General features: G+C 55.6%; 1 protein-coding gene across 1 annotated transcript in view; it reads left to right on the top strand.

The window, feature by feature from the left end:
• Window positions 1-18,903, top strand: part of ZFHX3 (zinc finger homeobox 3) — a 226,003-nt gene extending 207,100 nt beyond the window's left edge. Inside the window, exons 10-12 of the mRNA XM_084812478.1 lie at window positions 4,550-4,652; window positions 6,150-11,546; window positions 13,650-18,903. Coding sequence (XP_084668604.1) covers window positions 4,550-4,652; window positions 6,150-11,546; window positions 13,650-15,154 — 7,005 coding nt within the window. The 3' untranslated portion in view covers window positions 15,155-18,903. The remainder of the gene's footprint in view (window positions 1-4,549; window positions 4,653-6,149; window positions 11,547-13,649) is intronic.
• The last annotated feature ends 483 nt before the right edge of the window (window positions 18,904-19,386 follow it).

Here is a 19,386-nt window from a genome sequence, read left to right as displayed (position 1 = left end):
GCAGGCAAGGTGCTGCCTCCCACCCCACTTGCCTCTCCTCCTCCCCCCATTGCCCCACCCTCCCTCCCACTGTCGTTCAGCCTTTCTCTTTTTCCTCCCTCGCCTCACCCCCCTCCCCGTTTCATTCCCCATCTCGGATGAAGGTAATGAAAATAATCGGCCTTCATTAATTTTGAGCCCTGTGAGATGATAGCCATTTGGAGCCATGTTTGCCAATTAGATGGTCTAAATTAGAAGTGACCTTGGTACAGTGCCGCGCTTTGCCTCTCTGAGCCTAATGAAGCTTTTCTCTCCAGCACACACACTCCTGCCCGCTCTCCCTCTCCTGCTTTGTCATGGAAATTGCCTCCTTTGTCTGGCTCTGGAACCTCGTCCCCCTCCTCCTGCTGCAGGACAGAGGAGATGTTAATGTGTCTCCTCAGACTCTTGCTGGAGATTTCATTTTGGACCAATTAGGTTTCTGCGGAGGGGAGGGGAGGGGAGGGGAGGGGAGGGAGGCAGGGAAGGGCTGGCAAAGTGCTGCCTGGGACCACAAAGGGGTCTGGCACAAGAAGGAGGCAAAGGGTGGGATGGGGGGAGCCTGTGAGGGCCGGGCCAGGGCGGGGGCCCTTCTTGGTCCACTGGTGGCTCCAGGACGGGCACTTGCTCGGAGCAAGGGTGGTGGATCTCCTGGGCAGTTTGCAGGAGACTGGCCAGGATTTCTGATTCCCAGTTGTGCAACAACAGCGGCAACAGAATGACTCCCACCTGCCCTGAATTATACTGCTGAAGTGAGAAAGGGGGGGTGGCATCCAGCGTGGGGCTGGTGTGGAAGGGCTGTGAGCTCCATTCAGCTCTAACAGAATCACAGAGCTGCAATCCTCCAAACCAGTTCCTGGGCTCAGAATTCTTTTGTTCCGTGTGCCTGTCTTTTGCACCAGGCTCCAGCTGGTGGAACGGGGGCTCTCAAAGCCAGCAGTGCTGGTCCCACAAGTCCGAAGCCTGCCCAGCACTCAGGAGTGGCCCCGGGACGTAACCTGCACCGTCCAGGGGGTGGGGCCCAGGCAGGGATGGCAGTGCTGCATGCAGCAATTCGGACTGCCTTCCCTGAACCCCACTCCCTCCAGGTGCGAACCCCTTCATGCCAGGGAGGGGCAAAGGGAGCCTGGGCTTGTCCGCAGGCCTCCCCTCCTGGAATGTGCCCTTGAGGGAGCGGAAAGGGCGCCTGGTGGTTGCTCTGGAGCGGCCTTCCAGCTGGGTCTCTCTGGGTCCTGCGGTGGCCCTGCCCCATTCTGCCTCCTGCCTGTATCCACCTCGCGTGCGCGCGCGTGTAGATGCCAGTGGAGAAAGGGGATGAGTTAAGCATGCGGAAGGAAGGAAGGACTGGGGGGCTGGCTGGCTGGCAGCAGCAGCGGATTGAGATGCAGGGAAGCACGTGAGGTTGATGATTATATTTCAGGGAGAGTTAATTGACGGAAGGTGAAGGCAGACAAAGAATCACTGCTTACTGCCTTCTTGAATCCCAATCAGGAATTATGATTAAAGACGCGGCAAGACAACAGACGCCTGATGAATTGGTGTCTCTCTCTCTCTCTCTCTTTTTGGTTTTGCCGTCATTCACACTTGATTGACTTCAACCTTTCAAGTGCAAAAGCCCCTCTTTCCATTATTATTCCTAGCCATCTGAGTTTTTCTAATTAAAGTGTATGAAAACAATTATGGATCCCTCGTACTGAGTCTGTTCGCGGGGATGGCTACCTTCCTGGATATCTGGGAAAAGACCATGCCTTGCTATAATAATGTGCAGTTCAGAGGTTAGATAATATTATTCTTTGTCTTTTCCACTGGGCCCTTAAAAAAACCTTTCTCTTGAATTATTTTCATAACTACTGTAGAGGCAGAGAAAGTGCTTGACCTGCTGACAGTATCAAGTGGGGCATTTGTTTATTCCTTCCTGTCTGTCTTCTTCCCACTCCCTTCATCTCCCCACCCTGGAAACTACCCTAAGCCTCTTCTCTCAGTGGGGGGGGGGGGCAGTATAGCCATGCAAACAGACTGGAGAGCTGGGGGGGGGGGGCTTGGGAGGCTCTCAGTTCCACCTCCACCCAGGTGCAGGATTTGCTCCTTCCTGAGTGACCTCTGCAAGGCGAGCGTGCCGGCTCCATTCCAGGGGCTTTGGCTCCAGGCCTCCAGGTCCGTTTACTGCTGTTAGAAGTTTGCCTCTTTGAACTGCCTGTGTGTATTGGTCACCGGTGCCCTCCCACAGTGGATGCTGATGGTGTCTTTCAGTGGTTGACAAGGCCAAATGCGGCCACCAAAAGAATGCTTAAAATGGAAACTTACAGGGACCAGAGGGGAGAGCATGTGGGCTACCTGCAAGGTCATGATACTTGAGCAGAAAAATGTGAAGAGAAGGATTAGAGGTTGTTCCCTTCTTCCAAAAGTAAAAGTCCAGAAGCGTAGCCAAGTGGCAGGAAGACGGAAAGTGCTATGGTGCCTTTTGAGTCTGTGGTGTGACTCTGTGTAGCCCCCTTGCCATCCGCTTCATGCATCGGACCAAGTAGGAACCCAGATGTGTCAACCAGTCTCTTCCAAAGGGGTCCACAGCACTTGTGTTCTCCTAAAAAGGGAAAACGTCATATTTTGTGCGCAGGCAAATGGGGAGTTCCATGTTCCCCATGGCTTTCGTTCTCACTTTCTGGGGCGTTTTTGTCTGGGTGTGTGTTTAAGAATGCCTGCACGCACACACACATTTCAGGAAGTAATGCAAGAGTGGGATTTTGTATTCAGGACAATGCCCATCTCCTCTTGCCCGCATCCTGTTTGCAGCAGCATCCCCCAGCTGAGTGCTTGTGGGAACCCATAAGCAACAAAGGGGTGGGCGACAGGCATCCCCCCGTTCTCTGCACCATCTGCTTTCCAGAGGAGTGTGGAGCTCCCACGGACAGGCCGGGCACCATGGACAGGCCTTCCGTGAATTGGGTTAAAGCTTTCTTTTAAAGCCCTCTACAGCTGACGACTGTCGCAACATCTTGAATTCCATAAGATAAGTGTACGATGTATGAAATAATACTCCTGTTTGTCAATTCTCAACCTATTGTCAATCAGTTTTAGTGGATGAGCCACGTTTTTAGTATGTGGAGAAAAAAATCTTTCTTGGCACCATTCATAATTTGATTAACCTCTATCCTGTCACCCAACTAGTCATCTTCCACCCCCTAAATGAAAAAGTGCCGAGTGTTTTCACCTTTCCTCTTGGAGAAGGGGCTCTGAACCCCTTGATTGTTGGAGTTGCCCTTTCCCAGCTCTGCAATATCCTTTCGGAGCTGGGAGCGGCTAGAACCATCCATACAGCCTTAAATGTGGTGGCAGCATAGATGCAGTCAGTGGCATTGTGATGCCTGTGTTTTTATTTTTCAAGACCTTTTATAATAATTCCTGATGCTGGATTTGCTTTTTTCACCGCTTTAGCATACTCTGCTTTCCTTCTAGCGAGCTTTCCACTCACAGCACAATGGCTGCCCAGGTTGTCTTTCAGACATGGCTGCCTGCTTGTACGTCTGCTGCTGCTTCAGCTCACGGCAAGCACTGGATGAACGGTGCTGCCGGCTCAACATGCTCTGTGGAGTCAGCAACGGCTCAGGGAAGGTGCTGCTGTTGCGCTTCTTGGTGTCATGCTGTTGGTGATGAGTGCCCCTGCCCCTGCCCCTGTGCAGATGGGCGTCCCTTGGGAAGTGACCGGGACCGTCCAGCCCTGAACGTGACCCTCTGTCTTGCTGCAAGACCAGTCTTTTCAAGAGCACTCGGTGAACTTTGCAGGCCTGCAGAGGGAGACGCATTTCCCCCCGACTTAGACTCCCTGTGGGTTTGATTATTCTTTTTAGCCACAGCAAAGGTGAGGGGTGCCTGGGTGTTCCTGATGTTTAACTTCCAGTCTTGGCTCTCAAGAGAGAGGCTGTTTGTTCTTGGAACCCAAATGTGTGTGGTAGCGGTGTGTGGGGTTGGGGAGTAGGGAAGCTGCTGCCACTGCCGCTTTTCCTGCTAGAGAACAGAAAGGGTGAGTGACGCTCCGCTGCCTTTCAAATGCCTTCTTCTGTCCCTTCTACCTTTCTCCCCACCCAGCTCCTGTCCTTGTCAGTTCTCTCCATTTTGGTATCAAGCACTTCGAAAATAGTGCAGCAGCCCTTCTTGGCTCAAGACTGCAGTGTGCTTTTGGAGAAACAGTTTGAGGGAGGTCCTCCTTCGATGTTCAGCTGCTTAAGGTGGGCCTTTCAACTAATGGGTTGCACAAGGACCTTCCCAGCTGTGACAAAACATAGTCAATGATCAGAGTCTGAATTGAGCATAAAAGAAAAATTTAATCATATTTTTCTTTGAGAGTATGCCACTAATTATGTCTACAATATAACCGCAGAAACGTTCTTGACTGATTTGAGCTTTGTCTGTGGAAGGGGCTAAAGACTGACATGCACCCCTCCCAGCATTCTGCTGGTGCTGAAAGTTCTCCACCTGACTAACGGTTTTAAGGACACGGTTGTCTCTCTCCCTCTTCTCTTCTGGGCATCCACAGGTGACCACACCGGAGGTGATGATGCCTAGCAGTATGTTTATACCAGCTGCAACACCAGATCGAGATGGGAATGCCAGCACTGATCAACCAGCCAAGCAGTCTGGTCAGTCTCTTTAAGGCAGATTTTCTCTAGGGTTCTCAGCCTAGAATGGGCCTGTGGCAAGTTTGAGCTGTTTTGCACTGTTCCTTGGGACTCTGGGGCAGGATGGGGATGTGTGCTACTTAGCCATCAGGGCCCCCAAAACACAGCCTGCGCCTCTGTTTGCTTTGAGGGTACATATGAATAGAGCTCGTTCTCCACCCATAGAAGCTCAGAGGTGGCCTCATGCCACGTGGCTCTTGAGCAACTGCCAGTTCAGCCACAGCAGAGCCTTTCTCAGGAGTGGTGCCCCATTGTTGCCCTTGGGCTGTGAAGCAGCTGGTCAGCATTGGTGCAGAGCCTGTCCCAGGTCTGTGGTCCATGTTGGAGCTGTGGAATGTGAGTGAGGCTTTCTGTGGTCTCCGGTGTTTGGGAAGCTGCATCAGTGTGGGACATGATGGGGGTGAGGGTGGTTTCACGCATTCTTGTCTCCAACAACCAACCAGGGACATGTTTGCCTTTCACAGATGGAGTGTCCTAGAATGCCTTGCTTAATCTCCCACAATCCTTCTCTTCTCGCCCCCCAGTCTTTTCACAAACTGAATAGTAATATGGCTGACAGATTCAGTATTGTGTCCGTTTTGAACCCCTCATTAAAAAGGGCTATTGAAGCAAAGCCAGGAAGCCGGTCAAGCGATTGGGAAGCATGAAGGGAGGCAAACACTCGCAGCACATGCGCCAAGGCCACAAGAGGGATGGGAGGCTGAGGTGGATTCAGGCCTGAGACTGAGGCAAGCATGAAGGAGAGTGTCTTCCTGGGAGCGGGGGGCGGGGAGGTTGGGGATGCTGGAGTCTTGGGCAGATGTTGTCCTGGATAGGGAAATACGGATTTTGTGGAATCTGTCCTGTCTGTTTCACGGATTGTCAGGCATCTTTTGCTCCATCGGCCGCTCATTGATGGATTTGGATTTTTTCCCCCTTTGGAAAAGTATGCAAAGAAGTCTGCCACAATTTATAGAACTTTTGCTGGCGGTTACTAGCTCAGCGTACAATCAATGAGCAGGGTGTACACAAAAACAGATTGCTACACAGCAGAGGGTGAAAAGAGGTTGAAGAGAGATCAGAGATTTATAAAACGTATTTTTTAAAAAAATGGAGTATATATTAGAGTATTTTCCAGCAACGTTCATATTTTTGTATAACTATATTTGTGTACAATTCTGGAAAGTTTAAAAAAATGGTTCATAAGTCTGCAGAATCCTAGGGACTTGGAAAAAGGTTGGTCCACCATGGAATCCACAGGTCGGATTCCTTGAAATCTGAAGTCATTTGAATCCATTGCAGATTTCTCCAGCTTCCCTAGTACTGGAGGCATCTGAGAAGATCCTGGTGAGGGGTCCAAAGTGGACAGAAGGCCCGTCCCAAAGGAATGGCAAATAGCAATGGATGCTTCCTGAATTAGCCCAGGAATGTGACCCCCCAGAGTGTCTCATTTGCTTCCCCCTTCTTCCATCTCTTCAGAGACCTTGGAGGACTTGGGCAAAGGCCTGCTGCCTTCTGAGAACCCGGAGCGTGGAGGAGAATCGAAGACTGCCCCACCTGAGCAGGCCTCTGCCAGAGATGATGCCGGGTTTCTGTGCTGGAAGAAGGGCTGCAGCCAAGGTTTCAAAAGCTCCACTGCCCTCCAGGCCCATTTCAGTGAGGCACACGCTAAGCGGCCCCAGTTGCCTGTCTCCGACCGGCATGTCTACAAATACCGCTGCAGTCAGTGCAGCCTGGCCTTCAAAACCATTGAGAAGCTCCAGCTGCACTCCCAGTACCACGTCATCCGGGCAGCCACCATGTGCTGCCTTTGCCAACGCAGCTTCCGCACCTTTCAAGCCCTCAAGAAACACCTGGAGACGAGCCACCTGGAACTGAATGAAGCTGACATCCAGCAGCTCTACGGGGGGCTCCTCGTCAACGGAGACCTCTTGGCCATGGGGGACCCTTCGCTGGCCGAAGACCACACCCTCGTCGTTGAGGAAGACAAAGAGGAGGAGAGCGACCTGGAGGACAAGCAGAGCCCCACGGGGAGCGACTCCGGGTCTGTACAGGAGGACTCGGGCTCAGAACCAAAGCGGGCTCTCCCCTTCCGCAAGGGCCCAAACTTCACCATGGAGAAGTTCCTGGACCCATCCCGCCCATACAAGTGCACCGTTTGCAAGGAATCCTTCACGCAGAAGAACATCCTTTTGGTCCACTACAATTCGGTCTCCCACCTGCATAAGCTGAAACGAGCTCTCCAGGAGTCCACCACTGGCCCGCCAGAGCCCACCAGCAGCCCCGACAACAAGCCCTTCAAGTGCAGCACCTGCGGGGTGGCCTACAGCCAGAGCTCCACCCTGGAGATCCACATGCGCTCTGTCCTGCACCAGACCAAGGCACGGGCGGCCAAGCTGGAGGCGGCGGGGGGCGGCGGTGCCCTGGGCTGCCCCTCCACGCCCGGTCCCGTGAGCGCCCCCACCTCGTCTGCCGTGACCAGCACAAGCAGTGCCAGCACAGCCCCTGTCCCCAGCCTGCTCAGCCAGGGCTCCTGCGAGAGCACGGGGGTCCCCCCTCTCCACGTCCCCGTCGGTGCTGGCACCACCCCGGTGGCCCCCTCAGGCCCCTCGGAGCCCAAGGAGGCCAACCGCAAGAAGCTGGCGGACATGATCGCGTCCCGGCAGCAGCAGCAGCAGCAGCAGCAGCAGCAAGCACACGCCTTGGCCCAGGCCCAGGCCCAGGCCCAGCTGCAGCAGGAGCTGCAGCAGCAAGCAGCCCTGCTGCAGTCGCAGCTCTTCAGCCCCGCTCTCTTGCCTCACTTCCCGATGACCGCGGAGACCCTCCTCCAGCTCCAGCAGCAGCAGCAGCAGCAGCACCTCCTCTTCCCGTTCTATATCCCCAGTGCGGAGCTCCAGCTGAACCCCGAAGTGAGCCTGCCTGTGACCAGCGGCACGCTGGCGCTGGCGGGGGCAGGGCCCAGCCTGCTGGAGGACTTGAAGGTGCCGCTCCCCCAGCCAAGCCACCCGCAGGCCCCGCCGCAGGCCCCGCCCCCGCCCCACGGTGCCCTCCTCCCGCAGAGCCAGCGCCCAGACAAGAAGAGCAGAACCACGGGGAAGGAGAAGGAAGCCCAGAGAGTGCGGGAGAGCTCTGAGAAGCTGGAGGGCCGCCCCACCTCGAAAGAGCCCCTGCCCGACACCCTAAAGCCCAAAGACCAGGCGGCAGGCCCTGCGGAGCCTTCCCTGCTCCCTCCCCGCATCGCGTCTGATGCCCGTGGGAATGCCACCAAAGCCTTGCTGGAGAACTTTGGATTTGAGCTGGTCATTCAGTACAATGAGAACAAGCAGAAGGTGCAGAAGAAGGCCGGGAAGGTCGAGCAGGGCGAGCGCTTGGAGAAGCTGGAATGCGAGTCGTGTGGCAAGCTGTTCTCCAACGTCCTCATCCTGAAGAGCCACCAAGAGCACGTCCACCAGCATCACTTCCCCTTCAAGCAACTGGAAAGGTTTGCCAAGCGGTACCGCGAGCACTATGACAAGCTCTACCCGCTGCGGCCCCAGACGCCAGAGCCCCTGCCCCCGCCGCCTGCTGCATCCCCCCAGCAGCCCCCCTCCACGCCCACCGTCACAGCTTCGGCACCGCCCCTCATCTCCTCTCCCACCCTGGCACCCACCCAGCCGGCACCGCCCCTCGCCCAGCTTCCCATGCCCATGGAGCTGCCCCTCTTCTCTCCCCTGATGATGCAGAGCCTGCCCTTGCAGAGCCTGCCTGCCCAGCTGCCAACCCAGCTTGGCCCCGTGGACCCTCTGCCCGCAGACCTGGCCCAGCTCTACCAGCACCAGCTCAACCCGGGTCTCCTGCAGCAGCAGCAGCAGCAGCAGCAGCAGCAGCAGAACAAGAGGCCGCGCACACGGATCACCGATGACCAGCTGCGGGTCTTGAGGCAGTATTTTGACATCAACAATTCCCCGAGCGAAGAGCAGATCAAGGAGATGGCAGACAAGTCCGGCCTGCCGCAGAAGGTGATCAAGCACTGGTTCCGGAACACACTCTTCAAGGAGCGCCAGCGCAACAAGGACTCTCCATACAACTTCAGCAACCCTCCCATCACCAGCCTGGAGGACCTGAAGGTGGACTCCCGGCCGCCCTCTCCAGAGCCGCAAAAGCACGAGTACTGGGGGAGCAAGAGGTCCTCCAGGACTCGCTTTACGGACTACCAGCTTCGGGTTCTGCAGGACTTCTTCGATGCCAACGCTTACCCAAAGGATGACGAGTTCGAACAGCTCTCCAATTTGCTCAACCTTCCGACACGTGTGATTGTGGTGTGGTTCCAAAATGCCCGCCAGAAGGCCAGGAAGAATTACGAGAACCAGGGGGAAGGCAAAGACGGGGAGCGGCGGGAGCTGACGAACGACCGATACATCCGGACAAGCACCCTGAGCTACCAGTGCAAGAAGTGCAGCCTCGTCTTCCAGCGCATCTTTGACCTGATCAAACATCAGAAGAAGCTGTGCTACAAAGATGAGGATGAAGACGGGCAGGAGGACAGCCAGAACGAGGATTCCATGGATGCGGCTGAGCTCCTGACCCCCACCAGCTCTTCCTGCAGCACCCCGATGCCTTCCCAGGCCCACAGCGCCCCTCCGTCTTCTGCCAGCGCAGCCCCTTGCTCCTCTGCCTCGGCTTTCCTGCCGCAGGTCTCCATGGCTGAGGCAGACCATGACTCCTCCGCCTGCAGTTCCAGAGCAGAAGCCACCACTGAGAAACCAAAGCAACCTGGGCCTCCATGTGCGCAGCAAAGCCACGCCCCGGAGAAGCAAATGCAGCCAAAGCAGGAGGTGCAGCCGCCGCCAGACTTGGGGGAGCCGGAGGCCGGCTCTGTGCACCCCAGGGCCTCCCCCGCCCCTTTGCCGCAGCCAGTCGAGCCCCCGCAGTGTGTCCTGCCCCAGTCGAGCCCTGCTCCCCCCTCCCAGCTCTCGCACCTGCCTCTCAAGCCCCTTCATACCGCCACCCCCCAACAGCTGGCCAACTTGCCAGCTCAGCTCATCCCGTACCAGTGTGACCAGTGCAAGCTGGCCTTTCCCTCCTTTGAGCACTGGCAAGAGCATCAGCAGCTCCACTTCTTGAGTGCCCAGAACCAGTTCATCCACCCCCAGTTCCTGGACAGGACGCTTGATATGCCTTTCATGCTCTTTGACCCCAGCAACCCCCTGTTGGCCAGCCAGCTGCTGTCCGGGACGCTCCCCCAGCTTCCCATGAGCTCCGCCACTTCGCCCTCCACCCCAGCATCCAGCATGAGCACCCTGAAGCGAAAGCTAGAGGAGAAGGCCAGTGCGAGCCCTGGGGAGAACGACAGCAGTACTGGCGGAGAGGAGCCCCAGAGGGACAAGCGGCTGCGGACGACCATCACCCCTGAGCAGCTGGAAGTTCTGTACCAGAAGTACCTGCTTGACTCCAACCCCACCCGGAAGATGCTCGACCATATTGCTCATGAGGTGGGCTTGAAAAAGCGTGTGGTGCAGGTTTGGTTCCAGAACACTCGGGCCCGGGAACGGAAGGGGCAGTTCAGGGCTGTGGGACCGGCCCAAGCCCACCGGCGGTGCCCTTTCTGCCGGGCCCTCTTCAAAGCCAAAACGGCCCTGGAAGCACACATCCGATCCCGGCACTGGCATGAGGCCAAGCGGGCAGGGTACAACCTGACCTTGTCGGCCATGCTTTTAGATTGTGATGGGGGACTCCAGGTGAAGGGAGACCTCTTTGATGGATCCAGCTTTTCCCACCTGCCTCCCCCCAGCAGCAGCAGCGACAGCCAGGGCATTCCGCTCTCGCCAGTAAGCAAGTCCCTGGAGCTCTCTCCTCGGACCCTGCTGAGCCCATCCTCCATCAAAGTCGAAGGGATTGAGGACTTTGAGAGCCCCTCCGTGGCTTCTGTCCATTTGAGCTTTGACCAAGCAAAGCTGGACAATGACGACTGCTCCTCCGTCAACACAGCCATCACAGACACCACCACCGGCGATGAGGGCAACGCAGACAATGACAGTGCCACAGGGCTCGCCACAGAAGCCAAAGGCTCGTCGGGGCCAAGTGAGGGTCTGACCAAGGCCGCCATGATGGCCATGTCCGAGTATGAAGACCGGCTCTCCTCGGGCCTGGTCAGCCCAGCCCCCAGCTTCTACAGCAAAGAGTACGACAATGACGGTACTGTGGACTACAGCGAGACCTCCAGCCTGGCAGACCCCTGCTCGCCCAGCCCCGGCACGAGCGGCTCCGCAGGCAAGTCTGGGGACAGCGGGGATCGGCCTGGGCAGAAGCGCTTCCGCACCCAGATGACCAACCTCCAGCTGAAGGTGCTGAAGTCTTGCTTCAACGACTACCGGACACCCACCATGCTGGAGTGCGAGGTTCTGGGCAATGACATCGGGCTGCCCAAGCGGGTTGTCCAGGTCTGGTTCCAGAATGCTCGGGCCAAGGAGAAGAAGTCCAAGCTGAGCATGGCCAAGCACTTTGGCATCAACCAAGCGAGCTACGAGGGACCCAAGACGGAGTGTGCCTTGTGCGGCATCAAGTACAGCGCCCGCCTGTCCGTGCGGGACCACATCTTCTCTCAGCAGCACATCTCCAAGGTGAAGGACACCATCGGAAGCCAGCTGGACAAGGAGAAGGAGTACTTTGACCCAGCCACAGTCCGGCAGCTGATGGCACAGCAGGAGCTAGACCGGATCAAGAAGGCCAATGAGGTCCTGGGCCTGGCTGCTCAGCAGCAAGGCCTGTTCGACGGCCCCCCTCTGCCGGCACTGAGCCTCCCTGCCACCTACCCAGCATCCCTCCAGGGCATCCCGCCTGTCCTGCTGCCCGGCCTCAACAGCCCGTCCCTGCCTGGCTTCACGCCCTCCAGCACAGGTGAGCTGCTCCCACCCCACCTCCGTCCTCATCTCGAGCACATGTGGCCGGGGCAAGGACGTGGCTGTGGTGAGTCTCGCAGGATGGCCATGAGCGGGGAGCCGGCAGCGATCACCCGCCCTGCTGGGCAATGTCCCTGACTGGCTCCTCTGATCCAGCTGGAGGGAGGGAGCGAGCCCTTGCTGCCGCCCCTGGGGGTTTGGGAAGCGGGGAGGCTGCTGGGGATGGCGGACGGCTCCTCCCTTGCTGGCCGCCCCTCGGCCCTTCCTCTCCTGGAATAACTGGCAGAGCTGGAGCTCGACCCACTCTCCGTTGCCGCGTGTCCCTTCAGGGCAGGAGGTTCTGCCTGGTGTGGAAGAGGCGCCAGCAGAGCTCCTGCCAGCACGCCCCGCCCCCATGGGTGGGCCAGCCCCTCAGCTCCACGTTTTGCCAGTCCTTAGCCGCCTTCGCTGGCCGGCCTCCCAGCAGCCGTTCCATACAGGAGCGTGGAGTGTCCCCGCCTGGTCCTTCCCAAGGTGAACAACGCCGATGGGGGTGGCTGCGCCCACTGACATCATGGCCCCTCCGGAGGGGCACGTGGCCTTCTGCTAGGCTGGGAGAGGCACAGAGAAGGGGGCAGGGCTTGCATCATCCCGGTGCCGGCCCAGTCCCTGGGCGCCCGCCCACGCCCCACTGTTCAGATGGGAGAGAACAGCAGGGGGGCTCCTGCCAGGGGCTGGGAGGACAGCCAGCCCGGCCCCGTGGAGGAACCCAGGAGCCTTTGTGGGCCGGAGGTGCCGCACCCCTCTTTTCGGAGGCAGGCGTTTCCAGAGCCCTGCTTAGTGGCTGCCTGTCCTCGCCAGAGCGGCGTGTGGGTCAGACTGGTTTCTTGCCTCTCCTGCCCAACTCGCCTTCTGCAGCCTGCCGGGCAGTCGCTGCGTTGGAGGCTGGAGCCGCAGCACACCTGGCCAGGAGCACTGAGGCAGGACTGCACCAAAGGGGCCCCCTCCGGAGTGCTGGGCACCCACTGGCCCTCTGGGGGTTTTGTTCTCCCAGCCTCCAGCCCCTTGGGTGCTCCCTTGGATGTTCAGCGCCGGTGAGGGACCGGGGCGTCTCGGGAGAGGATTTCTTTGGGAAAGTGCCTCCACCTCCGCGTGTGCCAGAGGGCTCCGTGAGAGTGCTGGGAGGCTGCTGCTGCCCTGCCCTGCCCATCCCGCCCAGGGCTTCCTGCTCTGTCTGGCCGCAGCCTTCCGGGCCCTCCTGCCAAGAGGGCTCTGTCTTTCTCAGACTTGCCACCTGGGAGCCTTTAAAGCAAGGGTGGGCAGCGTGCGGCCTGCCAGGCCTGGGATTTCCATCGGCTATGCTGAATGGGGCTGATGGGAATTGCCGTCCAACAGCATCTGGAGGGTCGGCCACACGTTCCCCAGCCCGGCGTTCACAGGAGACACCGTTAGTGCCCAAATGGGTGACCTTCTGTACGTAGGGCAAGGGCTTTGCCATTGGGCTGTGTCCCCTCCCTGTGTTTTGGACATGGGTGGGGGCTCTTTGAACTGAGAGCACCCCCCCCAGCCTTCCTCTCACTGAGAGTTCTGCACATTTGCATTTGACTCTCTTACTGCCATCTGGGAATTGAGCTTGTTGCAGGACAGTTAAGGACTGTACAGCTGCTTGCTGTCCTACCCAGGGAAAATACTCTAGCTTGCCCATGCCCACTCATCTCTCCCTCTTGCACCTTTCCCAGGCTGGTCAATGCTCTCCCTAGGAACCATCCTGCACCCTTCTTCTCCCCCCCCCCCGAGGGGCACATCACCTCTCTTCGCCATGGCACGGGAGGCTGTGCACACTGCCACCTCTTTCCCTCTGCCCTCCAAGGGGTTTCTGAAAGGCCCTGCATCACAGGGGGGGGAGACTTGAGTCCTGCTCCCCAGTGAGGGTGGCGGGGGGGAGCTTCCTCCTCCACCAGCATGTCGTCTTCGTCTGCTGTGGCCTGCCACACCTAGAGGAAGGAGATGGCGCCTTGCCCTTCCTCGGCCCATCATGGGGCCCTTCAGCTCCATTGCCCAGCTGAGGCATGGGCTCGGCCACGATCCCCCCGCGTAACTCTTCCTTCTCCTTCCTCCCTAGCTTTAACGTCTCCGAAGCCCAGCCTGATGGGTCTCCCCGGCACAAGTGTCCCCTCGCCTGGCCTTCCCACCTCTGGATTACCAAATAAGCAGCCTTCAGCCTCCCTGAGCTCCCCCAGCCCAGCGCAAGCCACAGTGGCCACGGTCCCACCGCAGCCCCAGCCACTGCCTCGGAAGGACAAGGACAGCGAGAAGCTGAAGGAGAAGGAGAGGGCTGCCAAGGGCAAGGGGGATGCCCTGCTGGCCCCCAAGAAGGACAGAGTGGAGGCCCCGGCCCTCTCTGCCAGCCTGCCTGCCGTGGAGTACTCTGTGGAGGCCTCGCAGCTCCAGGCTCTGCAGGCGGCCCTGAATTCGGACCCCACGGCTTTGTTGACGAGCCAGTTCCTCCCCTACTTTGTCCCTGGTTTTTCTCCCTACTACGCCCCCCAGATCCCAGGGGCCTTGCAGAGCGGGTACCTTCAGCCCATGTATGGCATGGAAGGGCTGTTCCCCTACAGCCCTGCACTGTCGCAAGCCCTGCTCGGCTTGTCCCCTGGCTCCCTGCTGCAGCAATACCAGCAATATCAGCAGAGCCTGCAGGAAGCATTGCAGCAGCAGCAGCGGCAGCAGCAGCAGCCCAAAGGAAGCCAAACCCCAGTCCCCTCGGGGGCTGCTACCCCAGAAAAAGATCCTGCCAAAGAACCCCCCAGACGCGAAGAGCAGAAGGCCGCGCCCCGCGAGGCCTCCCCCCACCTGCCCACACCCCACGAAGAGCCCGAGGCGGAAAGCAGCAGTGCTGTGGACTCCCCCTGTGACCCCTTCATTGCCCCAAAGGCGCAGCACCGGCTGGTGTGCCGGAAGTGCCAGGCCGGCTTCAGCAGCCCGGAGGCGGCCAGCGACCACCTGAGGACCCTCTGCTTCTCCGGCCAGCCGGTGGTGAACCTGCAAGAGATGGTGCTTCATGTGCCCGCCGGGGGCAGCGGCAGCGGCAGCAGCAGCAGCAGCGCGTACCAGTGTGTGGCGTGCGAGAGCACGGTGTGCGGGGAAGAAGCACTCCGGCAGCACCTCGAGTCCGCCGCGCACAAACATCGAACAATCCCAAGAGCAGCAAGAAACGCCAAAGAGCACCCCACTCTATTACCTCACCCCGCCTGCCCCCCCGACCCTGGCGCCGCATCTACCTCGCAGCCTGCCGCTCACTCCAACGACAGCCCCTCGCCCCCGTCTGCAGCTCCCCCCCGCACCTCCAGGAAGTCTTGGCCTCCGGCGGTCTCCCGGGGGGCCCCCCCGGGGAAGCCGCCCCCTCCTCCTCCTCTCTCCTCATCTTCAACGGTTACCTCAAGTTCATGCAGCACCTCAGGGGTTCAGCCCTCGATGCCAACAGATGACTGTTTGGAGGAGTCGGACTCGGAGCTTAGCCAGACGTCCGATGGACCGGCGAGCCCGGCGCAGAGGCCCGAGGAGCCGCGCCGCCCCGAGGACAGCGGTGGTCTCACGAGCATAGAAACGGACACCTTTAGACTGTAAGCTTTGAAGATGAACGATTTAAAAAAAGAATTAACAAAAATTAACAAACCAATTTCAGAAATAGACTAACTGCAATTCCAAAGCTTCTAACCAAAAAAGAAAAAGAAAAAAGAAGAGAGAAGCGTGGGTTGTTTTCCCATATACTGATGCCGGCAGATTTTCCATGGCTTTCTTTTTGCATTTTGGCTGTTGAGAGGGACACTGTGTCGATCTTGAAGGCGCCTCTCCAGTGTCTGTCTGTCTGTCTGTCTGTGGAGCTCTAGCCCCCTTTCAATAATGCCCCCCCCCCCCAAGCACAGCAGAGGCCGGCATAACTGTATGGGAAAGCAGACCACCTTGCTACAGTTTTAAATTTCTTGCTGTCTTAGCATTCAGATACCAATGGCTTGCTAAAAGGAAAAAAAGAAATGTAACGTCTTTTTATTCTCAGGTCAATCGCTCACACTTTGTTCAGTTTTCAGAATCATTGTTTTATATAAATATATATATAATTTCTTTTTTGGTTTTGATTTTTTTTCCAAGAAAAGGAATTTTTTTGTTAATTTAAAAATGGGCAGAAAGTATTCAAGAGACAAACAATGTGAACTGAGTTAGCTTTCTGGGGATTTTAAGGGTAGCTTTTCTGCTGAAGCCAATTTCAAGGGGGAAAGTTCAGCACTCCCACTTTTCAGAAAAGAAAAAAAACCCCATCAACGCAAAGAGTGTTAAGGACTTGGAGCTTAAAAATAAGTTTTAAAACAACTGACTTTCTGTATTTATGATAGATATGACCATTTTTGGTGTTGAGTAGATTGTTGCATTGGAAATGAACTGAAGCAGTATGGTAGATTTAAAAGAACCCCCCTCCCCTCCCCTCCTTTTGTGTACATTTAGCTTTTGTATGGTCAGCTGGCGGCTTCTCATTTGATGTTGTCTTGTTCATTCCTAGCCAGATAGATTACAACCCATTGATTCGCGGAAGCTTTCCCCCTTTGTACCTTGATTCCCTTCTCCATCCTGTAATCTTCCACTTACGGTCACTGCCTTCATTTCTTAGAGGGTGGTTGCAAAATTATTTTATAAAAACTAAAGAAAAAAATTCAAAGGGTTTCAAAGGGGTCAGTAGGATCCCTTGCAGAATATTTTTGTTGGGGGTTCAAAACTTTTTAAGGTGTATACCTGTCTGTTACCCTTGTGCACTTAACTCTGTCTTCTTTCTTCTTCTTTTGCCTTCCTTTCCTCATTTTGTAAATGTTTTGGAACGGAGCCTTTGAAGGCTCCATTTTGGAAGTGTCGGCCTTTGTTTCTCTTTGGGTAATGATTAGGGTGCACTTGTTCCTTTTCCGGGGACTTTTTGTTACATGTGGGGGGTGGGGGGATGTTTTTCTGCTTTTGTTTTGTTTTGTTTTATTTCCTCAAAAAGAAATTCATGCTTTAAATAAAATCCAAAGACAACCCCTTTTCACCACTGGTGCAGAATGAGCAAAAAGGATTCTTCTTTTGACTTGAGGATTTGTTTCTGATTTCAGCCACAAGACTCAGTTTAAATAAAGGAACCATAAATGAATAAGCATGTAGGTTGTCCTCTGTGCTTCTCTGGCAAGCCGAGGAGAAGCTCTTCCTGCAGCTTCAGCGAACCAAAAGACGTGTTTTTGTGTGTCACAGACGTGTCTCTGTGTGCTGGGCAGTGCGAGTGCTGTGTGACCCCCCGCTGCTGCCCCCAAGGTGGGGGACCTGGTGTGAATCTCTTTGCTCCCCTGTTGTGACATCTTATCTGGTCCGGACATTGAAAGGAAAACTTTGTGCTGCTACAGTGTGGAATTTAGAGGCAAGCAGGCGTGGCGCTGTCACTTCCTAGCCGAATGCCAGCAATCCCTTCTTCCAGCCCCCACTCCCAGTAGTGAAATCTCCCCTCACCGCCATCTTTCTTGTGTTTCAAAAGGGAACGTAGACTGTGAATGCTGGGATGGGGGGGCGCTCTTTCACCTTCTGGCTTCTCCCCCCCCCCCCGACCCAACTCCCAAACCGTAGAAAGGGCCAGTGATTCTGCAAGGAAGAACTGCTGTGTTCTGAGAGACGCATGACCGAAAACCTTCCCCCCTGCCCTGCTAAGCCAGAACTTTTTTTTTCATGCCCTTTTTTCTTTCATTTGACGGAAGACTCAACCTTGAACTGTTGTACACATTTCTGTCTAGACTGATGCACAATGCAAGTTCCTTCTTTGATTGTTTAAGTAGGCCGTACTAAAAAGTGTACCCCTGAATATTACTGCCAGTATCCAGTTGTAGCATAAGGTGTCAAAAGCAGATGCAAGTGGGCAAAATGTTGCCGTTTCTCTTTAACAAAGATCCTTGTATTTCTCCCTTGCTTGAGATGAACATTTTTTAAATTTTAAAGTTGTACAGTTTTGGTTTTCATTATTTTAACTTGTTTGTAATTCTATGAAAAATACATAGATATATATATATATATATTTTGCCATTTAACTGTTGTATGTTACTCTGTATCATATAGAAGGTTTTTTGTTTTGGGTTCTCTGTGTGGTATAAGTTTCCAGTTTAACACTAGCTTTACCTGTCAGGGTTGGTGGTCTGCTTTGAAATCATCCTGTTTGTGTCGCTCCCCCCCCCCCAGCATCACTTAATTACAGGCACAGTCTCCCCCCTCCTCCCGCTTGCCTGCTCTTGCCCACCTCCAAACGGTGTTTCCGTGCGTTCCTGATGTTCCACCGCGTCCGGGAGACTCTTGCAGTACCTGATGAGAAACACCTCTGCAGCCTCCCCTTCCGCCCCACCCCTCTCCCCCACCCCTCTCCCTGGAGTTCACAAGAATCCGCGGCGCTCCCGCCCTCACACCCTGCCATTTTGGACCGCGTGGTTTAGCAGTTGGGTTCCACAGAAGCTCCGCATGAAAGGCGGGGCTGCGCTAAGCAGTGCTGGGTGGGGACAGTGAGGCCCCCATGCCGGCATTTGGCACCTAGGTTTTGAAATCGTCCGAGCCTTGTCCCTACGGGACTGGCCTTCTACCCGAGCCTCCGTCCTTGTATGCAGATACACTTTTGTTTTTCTCAGCTCTCCCTTGATGCTGGAATCCAAGCAAAAGGAGAGATTGGGAAAGACCTTAATGGCATTAATGAGCCGAGCGTTGTTTGTGTAGCCGAGAGCGTTCTGAACAAGAGGCGTGATGCGGGCTGTGACCCCAACTGAGGCAATGCCAGGCAGGCTGGCGGGGGGGGGGAGGTGTAGCAAGGCCCCCATGCAAGCTGGCACAATGGGTGGCGGTTTGGGGCCCTCTGAAATAGAAGCAGAGCTCTTGAGGGTTGCTTGGTTGCTTGGTTTGATGGCACTGAAATTCCTGCCCACTGTGAAACACAAAGTTTTGGACTATTTTTCATCTGTTTGATTCAGGGGGAGGGGGAGTGGCAAGTCTGGATAAAACAGAAAGCATAACTGAGGTGAAGAAGAGGTATATGAACAGCCTTTGCAATGTACAAAAACTAGAGCAAGTGAAACCAAAAATGATGTTCTTGGTGTTTTTCTATAATGTAGTCTTGTTAGCTTTTTTGTTACTGTAACGATGCTGATCTCAAACTGTACCAAAATACATGGAGACGGACAAAAACAAACCACACGGAACGCTCAAAAAACAAGATTTTGTCACAAAACACTTTGTTGTCATAGTTAAGTTGATTGTAGATGGTAATTGAATATACTCCTTTGAAAATATTTCATCAAGTATGTTTCCTGCTCATTGTGATACATTAAAAAAATGAGCCAAAGCTCTTGTCTCTGCTGTCCCCGGGTGTGTGTGAATGCGTGTGCCCATCTCTCCTATAGAAGAGACACCCTGGTGTGTGTTGGACAGGAGGAGATGAAGCGGGCAGCTCTGTGACAGCAAACCCATGGATAAGGGCAGGAAGGCCTCCTGTGTCAGGGGGTGCTCTTGTGCTCAGGCACTGGTGTGCTCCCAGAAGGGTTGTGCATCGCCATCTCCACAAGGGGTTCCTTTGTGCCTAACTTTTTTTGTGGTGCAGGGATGCGATTAGCTCAGTTGCTTTTGAGAAATGGAACGTTCCACATTCAGAATTTACCAAATGCCCGTGCCAGAAACTTCAAGAGCCTTAGAAGCACGCTGATGAAACTGGATTTTGACGGTGTGCCAGTGCAATCCTCCCCCAAAAGAGGACCAAGTGGCTGGTGGGCTGCCCTGGCTCTCGGGCACAACTGGGATGGTTCTTTGAAAACCAGGGTGGG

Source organism: Heloderma suspectum, chromosome 8 (genome assembly GCF_057233095.1).
Source record: "Heloderma suspectum isolate Gila_16-S chromosome 8, 16-S_ref, whole genome shotgun sequence".
In the NCBI taxonomy this organism is placed as follows: domain Eukaryota; kingdom Metazoa; phylum Chordata; class Lepidosauria; order Squamata; family Helodermatidae; genus Heloderma; species Heloderma suspectum.
Note: the sequence above shows the minus strand (reverse complement) of the source record. Positions and strands in the feature narration are given on the sequence as shown.